The sequence below is a fragment of the Anomalospiza imberbis genome, chromosome Z (assembly GCF_031753505.1).
Source record: "Anomalospiza imberbis isolate Cuckoo-Finch-1a 21T00152 chromosome Z, ASM3175350v1, whole genome shotgun sequence".
Lineage (NCBI taxonomy): Eukaryota > Metazoa > Chordata > Aves > Passeriformes > Viduidae > Anomalospiza > Anomalospiza imberbis.
The window spans coordinates 8,310,654-8,328,784 of record NC_089721.1 but is presented as its reverse complement, the minus strand read 5'-3'; the positions used below and the strand labels follow the sequence as shown (position 1 = coordinate 8,328,784).

At 56.7% G+C, this 18,131-nt stretch overlaps 2 protein-coding genes across 6 annotated transcripts in view; one reads left to right on the top strand and one right to left on the bottom strand.

Annotated features, from left to right (window-relative positions):
- The window catches only part of PIGO (phosphatidylinositol glycan anchor biosynthesis class O), a 265,926-nt gene that overhangs the window by 59,459 nt on the left and 188,336 nt on the right, over window positions 1-18,131 (top strand). The gene's annotated exons all lie outside the window — the stretch shown is intronic.
- On the bottom strand, window positions 1,263-16,611 carry DNAJB5 (DnaJ heat shock protein family (Hsp40) member B5). Of its 5 annotated transcripts, none has more exons than XM_068177210.1 (4): window positions 16,527-16,611; window positions 9,515-9,759; window positions 6,731-7,329; window positions 1,263-2,590 (listed from the first exon to the last, which is right to left on the bottom strand). In XM_068177210.1, exons 2-4 carry the CDS (start codon window positions 9,723-9,725, stop codon window positions 2,357-2,359), a joined length of 1,044 nt encoding a protein of 347 aa, XP_068033311.1. In that variant the 5' UTR covers window positions 9,726-9,759; window positions 16,527-16,611; the 3' UTR covers window positions 1,263-2,356. The 5 variants fall into 5 exon arrangements, with proteins under 5 accessions (XP_068033311.1, XP_068033310.1, XP_068033309.1 ...); XM_068177209.1 differs by lacking the exon at window positions 16,527-16,611 and adding an exon at window positions 13,943-14,101; XM_068177208.1 differs by lacking the exon at window positions 16,527-16,611 and adding an exon at window positions 12,758-13,921.

Here is an 18,131-nt window from a genome sequence, read left to right as displayed (position 1 = left end):
TTGCACAGGGATGTGCAAACACTCCCTGGCATCAGCAGGACTTTCCATGGGTGCCAGTAATGCCTCTGGCTCTCACTCTGCCCCAAGGCCCTTCTGAGAAGAAATGGGCACTGCTCTCTCCAGCCTCCCCCTCCAGCCCCTCACTGACCATCCCACTGCCCATGTTAGCCACATCCCAGAGTCCTGAGGGGATAGAGTCCCTCACTGGCACTGCTCCCAGTCCTTGGCAATATGGTCAGAGTACTGAGGCCATGCATGAGAGGAGCAGCCATTCTGTGACCCAAGTCATGTATTCATTCCCTTCCCTTGTTATCAGCCACTGAAGGTCCTGTGCACCAAGTACCAAAACAAAGAGATTTCTTCTTCCTCTCCCTGCCAGCCTCAAGGACACCTGGCCAGGGGGATGGTGGCAATATCCCTGGCACAGAGCCCTCTCCCTGCTGTCTGCTGGAGCCCAGCCTGGCACCTCCCATCACAACACACCCTGAGAAAGTGTATTTTTCAAAATACTTATTTATTTATTTGTCTCAATACTGACATTACAAAAAAAAAAAAAAAAAAAAGAGAGAGAAAAAAATAGAAGAAAAGGAAAAAAAAAGAAAATTACAAAAAACCCCACTATAAAACATTCAGGTCTCGTTGAAACCAAGAAAAACAAATCAGCTTGCGTCTGCGTGCTGGCCTGTCTTCTCGCTCACGGCATCCACCACGTTTCTCCACCACATTTCTCCACACTGAACTCCACAGGGACCAGTGGAGGGAACCAGGGGCCACCCCTCGCTGGCCAAAGCAGGTGATTGATTCAGCAGCACCTCACAGGTCTCTTCGCCCCACAGGTAACACTGTACAGCTGTACACCCAGCACCACGGACACCCCACGCACAGCTCCCCCCACCCCACGGGGCCCCCTGCTTCAAGTCAGTACATTTTTTTAAAATTAATTTAAAAAAAAGAAAAGGATTCCTGGGGCAGGGGGGGAATACTTTGGCAGGGGTTTTCTCGGCAGTGCTGTGGTGGAAGAGGAGCTGTACAAAGCCAGGTCGAATGTGCCTCCAGCTCCACACCAGCCCTTTCCTGGGAAAAAAAATGGCATGAGGCAGAGTGGGCTGAGAAAGGTAAGAAATATAAAAATTCCCCTGATGGAAATCTAAAGGTTTTAAAAAAATACAGTATTTGAAAATGGAGCCACTAAACAGACTGCCTCATGCACCTCCCAGATCCGCCCTGATGTCTAGAAACACCTCCTGAATGAATTGTCCCTGTAGAAAAATATATACACACGCCTCTCTCCTCTTATTAGAATGCCTAATTTGACCTGAAACACTAGTGAAACCCACAGCTCTGCTCACGCTTGGCTCTGCTTTTGCACCCAGATTAGTGCTACACGCACACACAACCCCACTCCGGGGGTTTGCTGTTCGTGTGGCTGAATCATCCCCCTTTCAAAAAAAGCCTGGGTGCGTCAGGCCAGTATCCCCAATACAGGCAGAGAAAAACCCTTACAAAGTTTATCTAGTGAGCTCTCTATATATGTATTTAAAAAATAAAAGCAGCAATGCAAACTCAACACATCTGATTAAAGAAAGCTCCACCCTGGGCTTTCCCCCCTCCTCCTGCTGGCTGGGCCCTGTGGGCAGTAGATGCAGGCAACTGCTGCCCATGGGCACTGGGGACATCCCCAGGCAGGGGCAGGAGGCTGGATGGACCATCCCCACGTGCTCCGTTGTTTGGCACAGCTGAGGCTTGGTGTAGGCTTGGCACAGGAGAGCGGACCACGGCTGGACTTGGTACCGTGGCCCCAGGTGAGAAATTGTCCGGCTACTGGGGGGGCCTCAACAGGCAGGAGTGATCGGCACTGCGGTACAGCCGGGACCCCAAACAGCAGCAAGTATCAAAGAGGGGAAGAGAAAAACCAGCAGCGGGGATGCCAGATTCTGTGGAGTCCTATTTACACAGCGCTGGACCCCGACAAGTCCAGCTTCTTGAGGGAAGAGTGGCCTGAAAAGCAGGTGACATAAAAAACCCACAACACGACGCACCTCCCCAGGCAAAGGGCCCATGGCTCTCGCGCTTGCGAGGCAAAAAAAATGGACCTCTGGGGAGAAAGAAAAGGTTTGGCAGTTGGGAGAGCTGTGGCAGACAGGAGTCTCCCCATTGTTGGAGTAAAAAACTGGCCAAGAAGGATGGATAGAGGGTGGGTCGGATGGGTTTTTTGGGGGAGAAAAGTAGTGTGAGGGGTTGTTTTTTTCCTTTTTTTTTGCATTTAAAAGTGCTGTGACACCTTGGCTCTGTGCAGGCCAGGTGCTGTGGCACATGCATTTGGAGTATTGCTGCTTTGGAGGAGAGTCCCTGGGCTCTAGGAGCATGGGAGGTGCTGCTTGAGGATCTGTCTTGTCTGGGGAGCTATTCTGTCCGGGAAGCGGATTTTGAACTCCACAATCAAGTCTCCTCGCTGGCTGGGGGCCTTGGGGAAGGGCAGCCCCTCCCCACGTAATCTCTTCACTGTCCCTGGCTTGATGATGTCGTTGCAGGGAAGCGGGATCACCCTTCCATCGATGGTGGGAATGTTCACAGTGCAGCCGCACAAGGCCTGAGGGAGGAAGAGGGAACAGGCCATCAGATGGGGCTGACACCCCAAAACATCCTGACAGCTACACCCTGTCCCACCACTGGCTGCTCCCCCGGCTGAACTGCCCAGCTCCCTCTGGATGGAGCCCAAGAGCATTGGGTGATGCTCACCAGTGCAAGCACAGCTCTCTGCTGGCACCAGCCGGGTCCAACCACCGTGAACTGGACTGCAGGAGCCATGCAGGAGAGGGCTGCTCCAGGAGAGGGCTGCCCCAGGTCTCCTGGGGGGAAGGACTCCCCTCCCTACCTGCTGGGCTGCCCACAAGGTACCACCAGCAAGTGCCCAGCCACCCACAGCAACAACGCAGGCTAAATTTAGCTCCTTTCCAGCCCTGTCGCCCAGCCTCGCAGCAGAAAATCCAGCTGAGATCATGGGATGCTGCCACAGCCCATCAGCTGTCACCTTCCAGAGCACGGCAGCTTTGCCCAGAGCTTGGGGTTATCTATAGCACAGCCCATGTCCCATGTCCCATCCCTGTCACCGACAGCCCCCACAAGGCTATGCCAGCATGGCACAATGGTGTGGCTGTGGCACTGAGCTTCCCTGGGAACTGGGGTGCTGGAGAGGCTGGTTCCCATCTCCTATCCCATTGCACAGCCAGGAGCCAGTGTGGGGGTGCCACCCCACTGCACCCCAGCCCCAGGCAACAGCCGCACACCGGCCTGCATTGGCAAGCCATGTGACACAGGAATGCAGCAAGAAAATCCTTGTGTCCTTAAATAACTCAGACAGCTCTGTCGTACATGTGGGCAGGATCGTCTCCAGGCTTTCAGCAAGGGCTGAGTGAGAGGACTGCAGAATGATGCTTCTGGAAGGGGGTGGGGGCTGGGGGGCTGCTGAGCTGCAGCCTCGAGCTTCCATGTGGGGGCTGGCACAGATTTGTCCCTCTGAACTGGGTCCTGGGGGGTCACAGCCCTCCCAAAACACCCTGCAAGGGGAGTGGAGAAAGATGCAATTGCTGTTACTGGGGTAGGTGGGGGAATGTTCTGCATTCCCCTCCCCCGGAAAAGCCTACAAAGGCAGAGCAGCAACGGGCACCAGGAGAAACATCTCTTGCTGGCCATGGGCTCTGAGATGCTGGATGGGGCTTCTGCAGCAGAACCAAGGCTTTGAACCAGAGAGTTTGCATTGGGATCTGTGCCAGAGTTGGTTCAGGGTCTTTGCTGAGGAGAGAACAGGCTATCTCCTTTGCATGGCTCATCTGCACAGGCCTCCTCCTGGAGAGTGTGTCCTCCAGGGATGAAGTCTTCAGCCTGCAGGAGGATGCCATCACCAGTTCTACATAAACAGCAGGTGCTTGGCTGATCTGCAGCAGGTTGAGGGGAAAACAAAGGACAATATCCCCACATCAAGGAGCTCGTGCTGTGCATTCAGGCAAGGATGCCAAAGCTCTCCTGCTCGCTGGTGCCCAGTGCAGTGTGCCATGGCTGCAGGTGCCCATGTGTGCCAGGAAAGGACACCTCCAGCCGCAAAACAGAAAGGAGAACAAGAAGTCCCTGTGGGAACACGTGGATGGGGAAAGCAGGCAGAGATGTGAGCAGAAGCGGGCGGTAACAGCGAAGGCAGACAGGATCTTAATGTTTCCTTCCCAGAGCCAAGACGCAAGAATCCGAGGCGATCGCTCCTCCGCCGTATGTCCCTGTTTTTCATTCTTGCTCAACTTTGCTGGCATTTGGGAAAACGGTTGCTGAAGTAACACCAGTAACGGCGGGAGCTACCCCGCATCCTAGAAAGAGGCTTGGTTTATCCCTGGGGATGAAATCACCCCGGCTTTGAGCACTGTGCTGTGCGAGCAGAGCTTTATCTAGGTCACCACTGGGTCCTCCTCTGCTCGCGGCGAAGCCGCCGGAGAGGGCGTCGCCACCGGCTGCGTCCCAGCCGGGATGAGCCGAGGCGTGGATGCTTCGAGGAAGGTGATGCCAGGTAAAGGATGCAAAGTGGGATGGTGCCGAGGCCAGGCATCAGGCAGCAGCCAGGAGGGCAGGACGCCCTGCTGGCAGTGCTGCCTCCCGGCAGAGCCAGGTGCTGGTGGAGCTGTGTGTCTCCTCCCTTCCGCAGCTCCCCGCTGTGGCACGCGCCGCTGATTTTAGGAAGGAAGACAATGAATCTGTGGAAAAGCGCTCCTACATCTGTGATTCTGCAGCAGACAGGTGGAAAAATGCCTGCACTGCCCTGGCCAGGCACCCAGCAGGGGCTCAAGGGCTGGGAGGGCCCTCCAGTACCCATCACCTGCCAGCTTTCCTGATGGCACTATGCTCTCTCATGGCAGTGGCAGAGACTCAAACTCAGGCTAGAAGAGGCAGCCTTGCAAGGCAGAAGGTGCAAGGAGAGACCTAAGGCTACAGCCAGAGGCTGAGGAGAAGGAGAAGTTGTGCTCTGTCACATACTGAGGTGGTAGCATACAGAACTGGAGAGCTCCCAGAATCTGCTCGTGCTCCAGAGCACTTAAGAAACTTCTTCTCCTTGAAGACAAACTTAGCAGAGTATCACACTGCCCTGGCAAGCAGCAGGCTGGGGATGACAGCCAGACCAGCAGCTCCATGAGGGTGCCCAGCATGTTGGGTTTGTGCTGGGAGAGGTCAGAGACCAGAAATTCCAGCTGAAAGAGATAAAGAATTTGCCCAGACCATCAATTTTCTGCTTTGTGTCTGCGTTGTGCAAACCCACTGCCAGCATGCAGGCCTTGCTCGTGGAACTCAAAGGTGTCCAACACTTCTGGTGCACTTCTTGAGCCCATTTCTCCAGTTAGTGCTCAAAAGTCAACTCCAGAAAGGAGTCCCTCCAGCCTGACCAGTGCACAACCTTGGGCTAACATGGTCTGGGCACAGTCAGGGTTAACTCTACAGATAAAAGGCCTGTACAGAAGGAAATATCTGAGATATGGCATGCAACGATCCATAAATAAGGCAGTCTCTCCCAAGTATTTCTGGATTGGCCAGGAGACCCAGCTACTGCAGGAATAAACCTCTGTACTTTGCACTGTGAAGCAAACTCCTGAGTCTGCAAGTTAAGTGGAGCTGAGTTTGCTTCAGGAGTGCCCAGCTCTGCCTGGCCCACATGCTTTTTGCCCCCAGTACACCCGGTCACAGCCCGAGCTGGGATGCAGAGCCATCACAGAGCTCTCCTGACTTCCTGACACACTTCACAAGATCACGTTTTTCTACCTCAGGTCTGGCCCATTGAGCTTATTTCTATTCAATGCATTTGAGAACATAAATCTCTCTTCAGGAAGGAAAAAAAAAAAATCAGCTCATTAAGAAGACAGACAGCGTCTACCGTCTGAAAGGAACAGCAAATGGCAGCTGCCAAAAATGTCAACGTTAAATGCAGCTGCCAGCTGGGATTTATTAAAAGGTAGTTTTACAGCAGCAGTGCCGAACAGCACATCTTGTACTGAGGTAATCTTCCCTTTTCTCTCCCACCTTCGTGCAGATTGCTGGATGATCTGATGCATCCATCCAGTCCTGCTGTGACCTCCAGGACTGGCAGCCTTGAAGTATTGCTTGAAGTATTGCCTTGAAATATTACTCATTGCCTGGGTATATAATTTGTTTGGCTGCTTATCTAGGAAAGCCAGAATCAAGGAAAACAACTAAAGCATTGCTTAGGGAGGGCAAGATCACTTTCCTCCACGTGATCCTGCTCTCTACCCATGGGAAGAGGCACCTGGTGCAACCCTAGGCAGTAACTAAGCTGCAGCGGGCTCAGCTACAGGAAAAGCAGGAATCAGACTGATGCCACCCAACCTGGGTTTTCCCTTGTTGCTACAGAGGATGTGCCCTTCGTTCCACATGTGAATACCCTATGCTAAAATAGAAAAACAAGACATATGGAGAAGGGAGGAAATGGATAAAATGAGCCACCTGAATTGGCTCAAGAAGTGAAGTGTGCTCAGCAGGGACCGCAGCGCCAGTGTCCCACACCCAGCATGGAAGTCAAGAACTTCCAAAGCCAAGACCAAGTTGGCCTCTGCAGCTCCTTTCTTGTGACCTACCTGGTCTTTTCTATGCAGAGCAGGAGAAGGACTGCCTCCCATCTTGCCCCCAAAGGCCATGAACCAGTGCCACCTCACATCTCATGGGATTTACTACCCATACCCACCTCTTTAAGACTGATGTTTGCCGTGTAGATCACGTTTGTCCCATCCCTCTTGAAGTGTGAGTGAGGTTTGTCCTTGAGGATGAAGACGATGTCTGCAGGGATGTTGTCTGGAGTGGCATCCCCTTCTTTGGGGAATGTGATTTTGGTTCCCTCCTTCCAACCCCGTTTGATGACAATGTTTAGGATCTTGTCCTCAGTCCGCATGGTCCGGCCATCAGCGTTGAGCCTTCTGCGAGTGATCTTCATCCTCTTAGTGGATCCGTGGTAGATCTCTTCCAGGGATACCTTGAGCTCATGGATGACAGGTGGGTCTTGGACCTTCCTCCGTGTGTGCAGGGACTCCTGGTGCCGCCGGTGAACCCCATTAATGCCGTTGAAGCCAAACCGGCCAAAGGCACTGAAAGGGTCGTCGTCATCATCCAAATCCATGTCTTCCTGGTCAAAGCCGTTGAACATCCGAGAGCGGCTGCTGGCGAAGAAGATGTCGAAAGGGTTGGAGCCTCCGAAGAAGGATGCGAAGGTGGCATGGGGGTCTCCATGGAAGGTGTAGTGGAAGGTGTTCCCTGAGCCACCTGAAGAGCCACCTCCAGTTTTGAGACCTGGAAGAGAAGGGGGAAGAGGAGACATGAATGCTCTCTGTAGGGGAATGCACTGGGACTGCACTGCCCAGGTGGGAGAATGGCCTCTGCCACCTCCTTCCAGCCTCTCCCGAGCGTGCAGATCAGCCCTCCAGCCCAACCACCGTGAAGGCATCATTTCCACCCATGACACACAGTCCCACTCCTACACCCTGCAAGCTCAGAATCCATTCAGCTTTCATGCCCTCTATGCCTAGTGAAGGACCTCTTTGGTTCTCTCCACCCTATTCACCTAATTTTAATTTAAAATGTACAGCCCATCTCCATTTTTCCACATCAGCAGGCTCCTTGCTGCCGAAATAGCCTTGTCTCTGAGACTGGATATTAGGAAAAATTTCTTCACAGAAAAGTTGGTCAGGCATTGGAATAGGGTGCCCAGGGAAGTGATGTAGTCACCATTCTTGGAAGTGTTCAAAAGGCGTGTGGATGTGACACTTAGGGACATGGGTTAGTGGTCATTAAATGATCTTAGAGATATTCTCCACCCTCAATGGTTCTACAGGCAGGTGAAGGTGAGCAGACCTCCAGGTTGGCATGCAGCTCCCTGCACACTGACTGTATAAAATGCCAGGTAAGCTCCAGGTTTGAATCATTTGGCAACCTTTCCCGTGGGAAACACCCCTGACAGGTCCCAGGCTGAGCCTGACATCACTGCAACTCATCCCAAGTCCCAAGGAGTCAAGGCATATGACAAATGCCCCCCAAAGAGGTCACACATGCTCTTTAAGGCTATTTTTGATCAGGAGGGTTGGGAAGGGTTAAGCCAAGCCTAGCTCAGGGACTATTTTCAGGGCACACCAGTGACAGTGAAGGACTATTTCTGACAGGCTGTCCTTTGTCCCAACCCCCCACGCCCTTTCCACAGCAGGTCAAGTTTGGGGGTCTCTTCTGAGTGCTGAAATCAGTATTCTGGGTGGCCTGAAGGGGCTTTTCCACTTCACCTTGCTACACAGCATGTAGGACCCTGAAGCTCCTCAAAATGCTGATCTTCATTGCCCCCAAAAAAAGAGAAACAAAACGCTGGGGAAAGTCATGGAACATGAGAGGTTCAACAATGATGGGACATGGGGGAAGATGGTCTTTAACTTGATGGGGCAGTGAGGGAGCTCTTACCCTCTTCCTTAATTCACTCTTATTTTAGATGCCTGCAGGCGACAGGGATTTTGCCAAATCCCCAGTGAGCCCCATTCCTAATAGACTGTACAGCCAGGAGGTTTCACCTTTAATCCCATGACGCCAGCCTGAGCAGGGTCTGATTTCATTGAGGCCTCCTGGGAAAAGCTGGTTTCCCACTTGAGAGAGTCTCTTCTCATTTTACAGGGCAGCAAATCACTGTGCCCAGTGCATCCATCATAGCCCTGACATAACTAACGGGTCAACAATTAACCCACTGCTGCTCAATCCTGCTGGTGGCTTGTGAGGGGATGCACCTGCCCAAGAGAGGAGCTGCCTCTTCCACCCAGCAGCCTGCTCCTGCCAGACCTCCTGCTCTTTTAAGCACCCAAGCCCTGGGCTGATTAATGCAGATGCTATTCGGCACTCTCCTCGAATGGGGTTGCACTCTTCCATCATCGACTAATAAGGCCGCCTGCGTTGGAGCGGCTCTCCTCCTCCTCCTCCTCCATGCCAACCACCAGACAACAGCAGCCGCTTGGTTTCAAAACAAGGGCCTATTACTTAAATTGGGAAAAGCTTTGAATCCTGTAGGTCACCCTGTACCAGGGAGGACAGTGGGACCAGTGCCCAAGTGCAGGGGGAATGTGGGCAGAAGCAACACATCTCTGCTGTATTATTTAGGTCATTTAAAGAGCTGCTAACGAATTACCCCAGGTATGACCCAGGAGGTGAGCTCCTTCCATTTCTCAGCTGATGCCCACAGTTTTGGGGCTGAGGGCAGGGGGAGCCCAGCCACCCCAGGAAGCAAAGTGACAAATTGCTGGGAAAGTGAAGCAGCCTGGGGAGGAGTGGGATGAGAGGTGATTTCTAACACCTGTGGAGACTTCACTCTGATTCTTTGGTAACCAGTCTCATTTCAGGAGTAGGCATGAAACACTGAAACACCCCTCTGTGAAAACCCTCCCTCACCTCTAAAACTGATTTGGACCCCACATCCCTGCCTCTCAGTAGGCAGTGCCTATCCCCTTACCTTCCTCCCCATACTGGTCGTACACGGCTCGTTTCTTGGGGTCACTCAGGACGTCATAAGCCTCCGCAATCTCCTTGAACTTCTCCTCAGCGTTGGGGTCTTTATTCTTATCAGGGTGATATTTCAGGGCCATTTTCCGATAGGCCTTCTTGATTTCATCTTCGTTGGCACCACTCTGGATGCCCAAAATCTTGTAGTAGTCCTTCCCCATGACGGCGACACTGCCGGGAGCCGAGTACTTATTCCTGAAAGGAGAAAGACAGCTCTTCGTAAGGTGAATATCACACAGGGGCAGTTGGGGATGGGACTGGCACACACTTATCGCGGAGACGATGCTCCCTGTGTCCCACAGGCCAGCAGCACCAGAGCCAGCTCAAGTCCACGCTTCCCAACAGAGGTCAGAGCCCCGGTGTCAGAATGTATCCCAGCTCTGGTTTTATTCCGCTGAGCCCCACAGCTGGGATGGACAGACTCATCTCTGAGGCTGACAGGGAGAGAGAGCTCAAGTCGAGGCACGGCGCTATTATAGGGGCCACGCCACTGCTAACGTCAGGCCAGGACCACGTCCCTGTCCGTCCCCCCCCGGCTGAGTCAGGAGGGCTGAGCTATGTCCAAATGCAGCTGCGGGCCTGTGTCCACCCCCTTGCCTGGTTCTCTCCCAGCTGGGGACCTGAGACCCAAGTCGGGGTGATGACAGCAGTTTTGGAGGCTGAAAGCAGTGGCAGGGACCATGTTGTGCCTTCACCTTAAAGGAACTTCAAACATTTTGTTCCTGAAAGCAATTGGCATTCAGCTGGAGATAAGCGCCTCCGGCTGTCAGAGCCATAATTTGTATTTAGCGGAGAGAGAACGGAGCCGTTAGACAGAAACATCTTGTGATGGTGGGAGGGCTTTTTTCTTTTTCTGTGTAAAAAAACCCCAACACTTTCTAGCCTGACTTGCACTCCCCGAGAGCCTCCAACTGGATCTTGCAGTAAGCCAGGAACTCAGGGCTCACTCGCTGCATCGCGCGGGGGCTGAGGCCATGCCCATGCCTATACTAAGGCATGGAAAACCCGGTGGCCGTAATTCATCCCCCAGACACCCCTGGAGATGCAGCCACCCAGGGAGCAGCCAGGGGAGCTGACAGGGCTGCTCCTCCAGGCAAAAGCTAACAAGTCCCATGCCTCTCCATGGATATTTCCAACTGCTCCTCAACTTCTGGTGTTCTGATAGCAAACACTTGACACCCCAAACTTCAAGGTCTGGCCTGGCCCCCCTCACACTCAGTGCTGACCCTGCTTCTCCCAGGTGCTGTCCTAGCAGACCTGCACCCCCCACTGCTCACATCCTGCTCCCTGCTACAGTCCAGGTTTCACCCTATACTGGCTCCAAACACACCTGAGCCACCTCTACCCACTGTGCCCCTCCAGCAGATGGATTTTGGCATGGGGTATGAGCCTTGGCCCTTTTCTTCACCATCATACAAGCTACCAGATATTCTCCCCATCCTTACTCTATCCATGAGCTCCCATCCAACCACCACAGCTCAATCAAGGGTAGCTATGCTCCCCTAGGATCCATGCTTGGGTGCTACTCTAAGAATCTGGCAGCCACCCCAAGCATCCAACACTTGCCTTGGGCCATGCCTTGGGCAATGACTACCTACAGGAGCTTGGAAATTGGTCCCACATTTGGCCACCTCCATTCAAACCACCAACTTCTGCTCTTTTTTGCTCCAGCCATGGAGGAGAAGCTTTGCCATAGATGGGAAGAGGGGCTAAGGCACCCCTGAAGGACACAGTGAGGGAAGATGGGGACATCTGCAAACACTGTACAACATCTCAGGCATAGAAGAGGTGGGAGGAGGTCCCTGGGGGCATAAAGAGCATCTGACAGCATCTCCTGTAGCAGCTCCTGGATGCCAGCACATTTCTATACCAGCTCCTGCATGCAGAGACGCCAGCAGCACCCAGCCCACGCAGGTGCTGGGGGATGCTCTGCCCCCAGCCCACATCCACCTCCCCATTTACACTCCCTAAGTGGTGGGGAAGCTGCAGGAGACCCTTGGGTGAGCAACCAGCAGGAAAACCAAGAGCTATCCTGTCCATTCTCCACACCAAGGGTCACTCCAACACCTCACTTCCCCAAAGCAGCCTCCAGTGGAATGCAGGGGCTCCCTGAGACTAGTACTGGGACGACAATTTGGCCCCATCTGGATGTTGCCAACCCTCCAACAGTGAGACCAAACCAAGCAGTGCTAAAGACAACCCCATCACACCCTAGTTCCAGCAACACAGAGCTGACAAACCTTCAACTGTCACTACCCAGGAACCACAGTGTCTGGCTCTGACCCCATGCAGCCCAACCTGACAGCACTACTCGGACACCCTCATCTGGCCAAAACCCCACAGCGCTTCCCATGAAAACACAACCCAAAAATGCAAAATGGTGTCGTCACCCACAAGATCTCTGGTCTTGCCCACCGAGAGGTCTTTGGCCAGGGTGGGGATGCCTGAGGAGGATCTCTGACCTGACCAAGGACCCCTTCATCTGGCTGAACATAGGGAAGGGAATTTCTGTACCCAAATGCATCCCGGTGCCGCAGTTTACCGTGCCAGAGAGGACCAGGTGCCGGTGGGTGACCCAGTGGGTTACGGCACGCTCCCGAGGCTCAGCTCACATGCACAATGGTGGTAAAACACGACTCTGTCCCCGCAGAGCCTCCCTCCTTCCCTCCCACCTCTCTGGGATCAGCTGCGCCTTGCCACCGATCCTCTCCCCCTTCTGCTCAGTCATCCTCTCCTGACTTCCCATTTAACCCCCTCGGGAGAGGTGGGGGGTTTCAGGGAGGCAAAGGCATTCCTGTATTGCCCCTGCAAATCATATGTCCCCAGATAAGCCACAGCCACGCTGCCTTGGCAAAAACCACAGGCATTCCCCTGCCCAGACGAGCCAGCCCAGCCTCCATCCTCCTCTTGCAACCACACGAAAAGAAAAAAAAATTAAATAAAGAATAAATCTTTGTTCCAGCCCCGCACATGACATCAGCCCAAGCAACCGCTGGGCTAGCGCGCCAGCTGAATAGCGATCGTTTGACATAATCCCTCTGCTCGGCAGTCATCTAAGGGAACAAACCCACCCTGGCAACGGCACAAGGGTTTTTTTTGTTCCATCTCGGGGTGCAAAGTCACCGCGGGATGCCAGGGACAGGCACTGATGGTTTAACGAGGACACAAGGTCGAGAGGCGGAAACCCACTTACCGAAACTTTACGAACACATTCATAGTCCAAGCTGTCATTTTTAAAGGCTCTAGTTTTATTTTGAACATCGCGGCTGTCCGCAGGCGGCGGCAGGTGCTGTGCGCCCGGCCGGCAGGCGCTGGAGGGCGGGAGGAGGGTGGCGGGGCAAAAGGTGCTGGCTCGTGCCGGGGATGCCGCCGCCGCCGCCAAGGGACGCTCTGCTGGCGAGTCCCCCCCTCCACCTCCTCCGGCACACCCAAAGGGCAGCTCTTCGCCAGCCCTGCAGCCGTGGTTGGCTCTGACCTCGCTCCCAGGATGGCTCCGAAAGGGCTCCTCCGGTCGACGCGGTGCCGCCGGGGAGCTGCCGTCCTTTGTGTGCTTCCCAGCCGCGCACGGAGAGACTCTTCAATGGAGTCACTTGCCGTGCCGTAATTTCCCTTTTAATTGGTTTCTTGATGCCTTCTCGTTAAACCGACAGATTAAGACACTTCTGCTTAATCCGTCAGTTTCAGCATTCCTCTTCTCTGCTGCCACAAGGCACCCAGCCGCCTGGTACCGTCACGTCCCCCACGCAGACCCCTCCAAGGAGCGCAGGGAGCGCAGCCAGGAGCCCCTCGGTGTCCCCAGAAACGACTCTGCTGACGCCCAGGGCTGAGCGCCCGCCAGGCGAATCGGGTAGGGAGAAAAGTAGGGCGGCGTTGATATGGAAAAAAGTCACGTTAACCAATGTGCACCTCCCCAGCTTTTCCCGTTCGGATGCATGGGGGTCCCTGTGACCCCCTCACCGGACGCCGGCACCGGTCCCCCGGCAGAAGGGATTTGAGTGCCGCATTCCCGCCCAGTGTCCGGGGCTCCCTGAGGCAGCAGGGCAGCGGGACGGGGACGGTGCGTCCCCCGAGCCCACGGCGCAAAACCTACTTCTGAGAAGTCACCTTCAGGCACGCCAAGGAAAGCTAATGCCACCGCATCCCCTCGTCTGTCACCATCACTCGCAGGCCACAGAGAGCATACTCTCCAGAAGCTCTACACCGAAACTAAGCAGCCGTACTGGGGATATCACCAGGTAGATCCTGCATCCCACCCGCGGCAAGCAAAACAGCCGGGCGGGCGACAGCCCCCATCCCACTGTGTCCCCAGGGGCTGGAGTCCCGCCGGGCTCCGAGCCGGGTGGGTCCGGCGAGGCGCGGGTGCCGAGGCAGCGCATACCTCTCGGCGCGGCTCCAGAAGAGCAGGATTGCCGGCATGGTAGCGTATCCCGGGCTCAGTCAAGGAGCTGGTGGGGATCTTGTCGCGCCGGGGCAGGCAGAGCCACCCGTGCCCGTGCTGGATGGCAGTCGCAGGCAACCAGGCAGCAATGTCATGACTACCCGCAATGAATCATCCCCTCCCCGAGCCCCCACACGCACCGCCCGCCTCCCCCTCCCCACCGACAGCCCCACTGGGGTGCCGGCACCTGCGTGGGGACGGGGTTAACCCTCCCCTCGCTGCCTCTGCCAGCACAGCCCCCGCTGCCAGCCCCGCCGGCAGCCGCCTCCTGCGTGGGCACGGATCAGGACCCCCGCTCAGAATTTCCCCAGAGAGGGTCCCATATCTCCACAGCCACGAAGTGCTGTCTCCTGCGTGGGGATGGTGACAAGTACCACTTGCGATCACCCTCGACAGGGTCCCCCATTTCCCAGAAATATCTGGTGCTGGCTCTTGGGTGGAGATGGGGTCAAGCCCCTCACAGTGTCTCCCCAAGTAGGTTGCCCTCTTTCCAGCCACACTCGGCTGCTCACAGTTGTGTGGAGATAGGGTCAAGCCCGCCATGCTGCCTCCCCGTGTAAGGTACCCCACTTCCAGACTCACCGGGATGCTCACAATGGCATGGGGATGGCGTTGGACCCTCTCCCCACTGCACAGATCGCCACCCCATGCCCCCTGCCCCCCTCACAGTGGGGCTAAGAACTTAATGGAGATGGGGTTTATCCCCCTCCTAAGCCCAGAGGCACTATCCTTTTTAGGGGCTTTCATGCACACAGGGGTTCACTCATGCGTTGTGCCCCAGTGCACAGACCCACAGGAGTCCCAGGGTGACCTCTTGCCATGATCAAGACCCACTGGGACCCGCTGTCTGCCTCAAGAGGAAAGCAGGTTAACCCTTTCCTCCTAGTCAGCCCTCCCAGGAAACACTGTCACCTCGACTGGGGACAGGGGTTAACCCCTTCTATGTTGGTCCCGTGTTACTGTCACCCCGGTGGGAGGTTACCAACTTTGGTACCAGCCAGTTCAGCCCCACTGGGATACACAGGTACCCCCAGTACGGTGGTGGAGGGGTGCTGACCCCTTCCAGGCCATACCATATAGCTCAAACAGAGCACATTTATTCCCTCTTAAGTGAAATCGGAGAGAAGGATTAACCCTAACCTTACCACCCTCTCCAGCTCCACAGGGCTCTACTACAGCCCCATGGCAGGGGTGTTACTCTCCCTCTCCCTGCCCCACTTGGGTGCACTATCTCTGTTATGAGGCAGTGGGGATTAACCCCTTCCTGACACACTCTTCAGACCCAAAGGGACATGTGGTCACCAGGTAGGGCAGCCCAGTTAACCATGACCCACAGCCCCACCAAGAAACTCTGACACCCCACAGGAGCCAGAGATATCAACTCCTTCCTCCCCCACCTTCAGCCCCATAGAGACTCCATGTCACCCCATGGTGACAGGACAGGGTGGGTACCCTGTGCTCCCCACCCACGAAGGGGCAAAGCAGCTAAGCTCCCAGACCCACAGCAAAACCCTGCCACCCCTTGGGACAGAGAGGCCGATCCTGCCAGCCCCCAGGGACACCCTGCCACTTCATAAAGCAGAGGTTTAAGCCCGCACATCAGGACAAACTGTCACTCCACGGGTGGAGTGGGGCAAGCACCCCTTCCCAGCCCTATAAGGGACATGCTGTCATCCCATGGGCAGAGAGGTCAATCACCTTCAGCCCCACAGTGACACTCTGTCACCCCTTCGGGGCGAAGGACTGTCCTCCTCAGCCCCGCAGTGACACCCTGTCACTCCTCCGGGCAGAGGGACTGACCCTCTCCAGCCCCACTGTGATACTCTACCACCCCCCAGTGCAGGGGGACTGACGACTCCCCAACTTCATGGCAACAACTTGCCAACGCACGGCGCAGAGAACTGACGCCCCAGTGCCACAGCAACCCCGTGTCACCCCTTGGGCAGGGGGGCTGGCCCTACAGCGACACCGTGTCAACCCCGAGACAGGGGCACTGCCCCCCCCACCCCCGGAGTGACCCTTTGTCACCCCCGGAGTGACCCTTTGTCACCCCCGGAGTGACACTCTGTCACCCCCGGAGTGACCCTTTGTCACCCCCGGAGTGACCCTTCGTCACCCCCCGAGGCACTGCGTAAGACCCCCGCCGGTCCCACCGGGGCGCCCTGTCACCCCTGGGGTGGGGGGCACTGACCCCCGCCCAGCCCCACGGCGACACCTTGTCACCCCGCGGCGCAGAGTGACGCCCCACCCCACAGTGACACCCTGTTATCCCCCCCACCCCACGCCACAGCGAGCCGCTTCGCTCCGTGGGGCGCGGGGACCGACTCCTCCCAGCCCCACGGCAACAACTTGTCACCCCGCGGCCGTCCCGCCTGACGGCGGCAGCCCGTCACCCCACGGGGCAGGGGGGGCTGGCCCCCGCGGCCGCGGTGTCACCCCGCGGTGGCGCCGCCGGGGCCGGGGTGCGGGGGTCGGTGTGGGGGTGCGGGGGCGGTCGGTCAGGCGGGCTCCCCCCGGCACTCACCGCTCCCGCTGTCCCGGGGCGCCGCGCGCTCGCTGGGCCGCCCCCGCCCCCGCCCCCGCCCCCCGGCCGCCACGTCAGGGGAGTCCCGCCCGCGCGCGCCACGCCCCCGTTGGCCCGGGGGGCTGTCCATCGCCGCGCCGCGCCGCGCCGATTGGCCGGCCCTGAAAGGGAGGCGGGGCCAAGGAGGGCCCCCGCCGCTCCCCTGCCCGCCTCTCCCCCCGCCCTCGCCTCCCAGCCGCCGCTTTCCATTGGCCAGTTCAAGCCAGCACCGCCCTGTCGGCGCGCTCTGATTGGTCGGGCGCTCGCCCGCAGCGGCGGGATCCCCGGGGGGAATCTTCTGGAAAGGCGTGACGTCACCGAGGAGCCGCGCCTCAGGCCGTTCGGGTGCGCGCCCCCTCCCCCGCCGCCCGCGGCTCCGGGGGCTCGGGGAGCGGGGGCGGTGACCCGGGCCCGGGGCGGCACCGCACAGCGGCGGTGGGCGCTCTCAGAGCGCCGGGGCACCCCGCACGCTGTCGGGGGCTGGGACTGCGCAGGGCCCGTGCCCCATCCCCCATGGCCTGGCAGCCCCCCAGGACCCCGGCGCAGGCTGGGCTGTGGTGGTGCAGAGTCCCTGAGTGAATGAGACTGGAAAAGACCCCTGTCCGGTGTGACCGGACACCACCCTATCAACAGCACCGTGGCACTGAGTGCCGGGTCCTGTCGTCCTAGAAACGCCTTCAGGCATGGTCAGTCCACCACCTCCCCGGGCAGCCCATTCCAATGCCCAATCGCTCCTTCTGTGGCGAAATTCTTCCTAATGTCCAATGAAAGCCTCTCCTGGCGCAGGTTGAGGCGTTGTCCTCTTGTCCTGTCAGTTGTTCCCAGGGAGGAGACTGACCCCCACCTGGCTACGCCCTCCTGTCAGGTCATTGTAGAAGTGGTAAGGCTCTCCTTTGAGCCTCCTCCAGGCTAAACATCCTGCCTGAGCTCCCTCAGCTGCTCCTCATCAGACCCAGAGGCTTCCCCAGCTCCATCGCCCTTCTCTGCTGAAGGAGGGTCAAGGTCTGGAAGCACTTGGCAGGGCCGGAAGGGCTGGCTGCAGGGTGGGAATTGTGAGGAGAAGGTGTCTGGAAGGTACTGGAGCAGCAGGGCCATGCTGTAGGAATGGAGGGCAGTGCAGGCATCTCGAGAGCCCTGCCTGCATAAGGTGTGCCCTGCTCCATGTGCGACTGGTGGGGACAGGAGTGACAGCAAGTCCCTGAGGAGCTTAACAAGGACATTGCGGTGTTGGAGTGAGTCCACAGAAGGGCAGTGGAGTAATTGAAGGGTCTGGAGCACATGTCCTGTGAGAATTGGCTGAGGGAGCTGGGGGTATTTGGAGAAAAGGAGGCTCAGGGGGCACCTTGTCACTCTCCGCAATTCCCAGACCGGAGGTTTTAGCTAGATGGGGTTTGGTCTCTTCTTCCAGGCAGTCACGGACTGGAGAGGAGGACAAAGCCTCAGGCTGTGCCAAAGGACATTTAGGTTGGACATTAGGAAGCATTTCTTCATAGAAGAGGTGATTAGACATTGGAATGGACTCCCTGTTAGTGGACTCCAGGTGATGGAGTCAACTGCCCTGGAGCT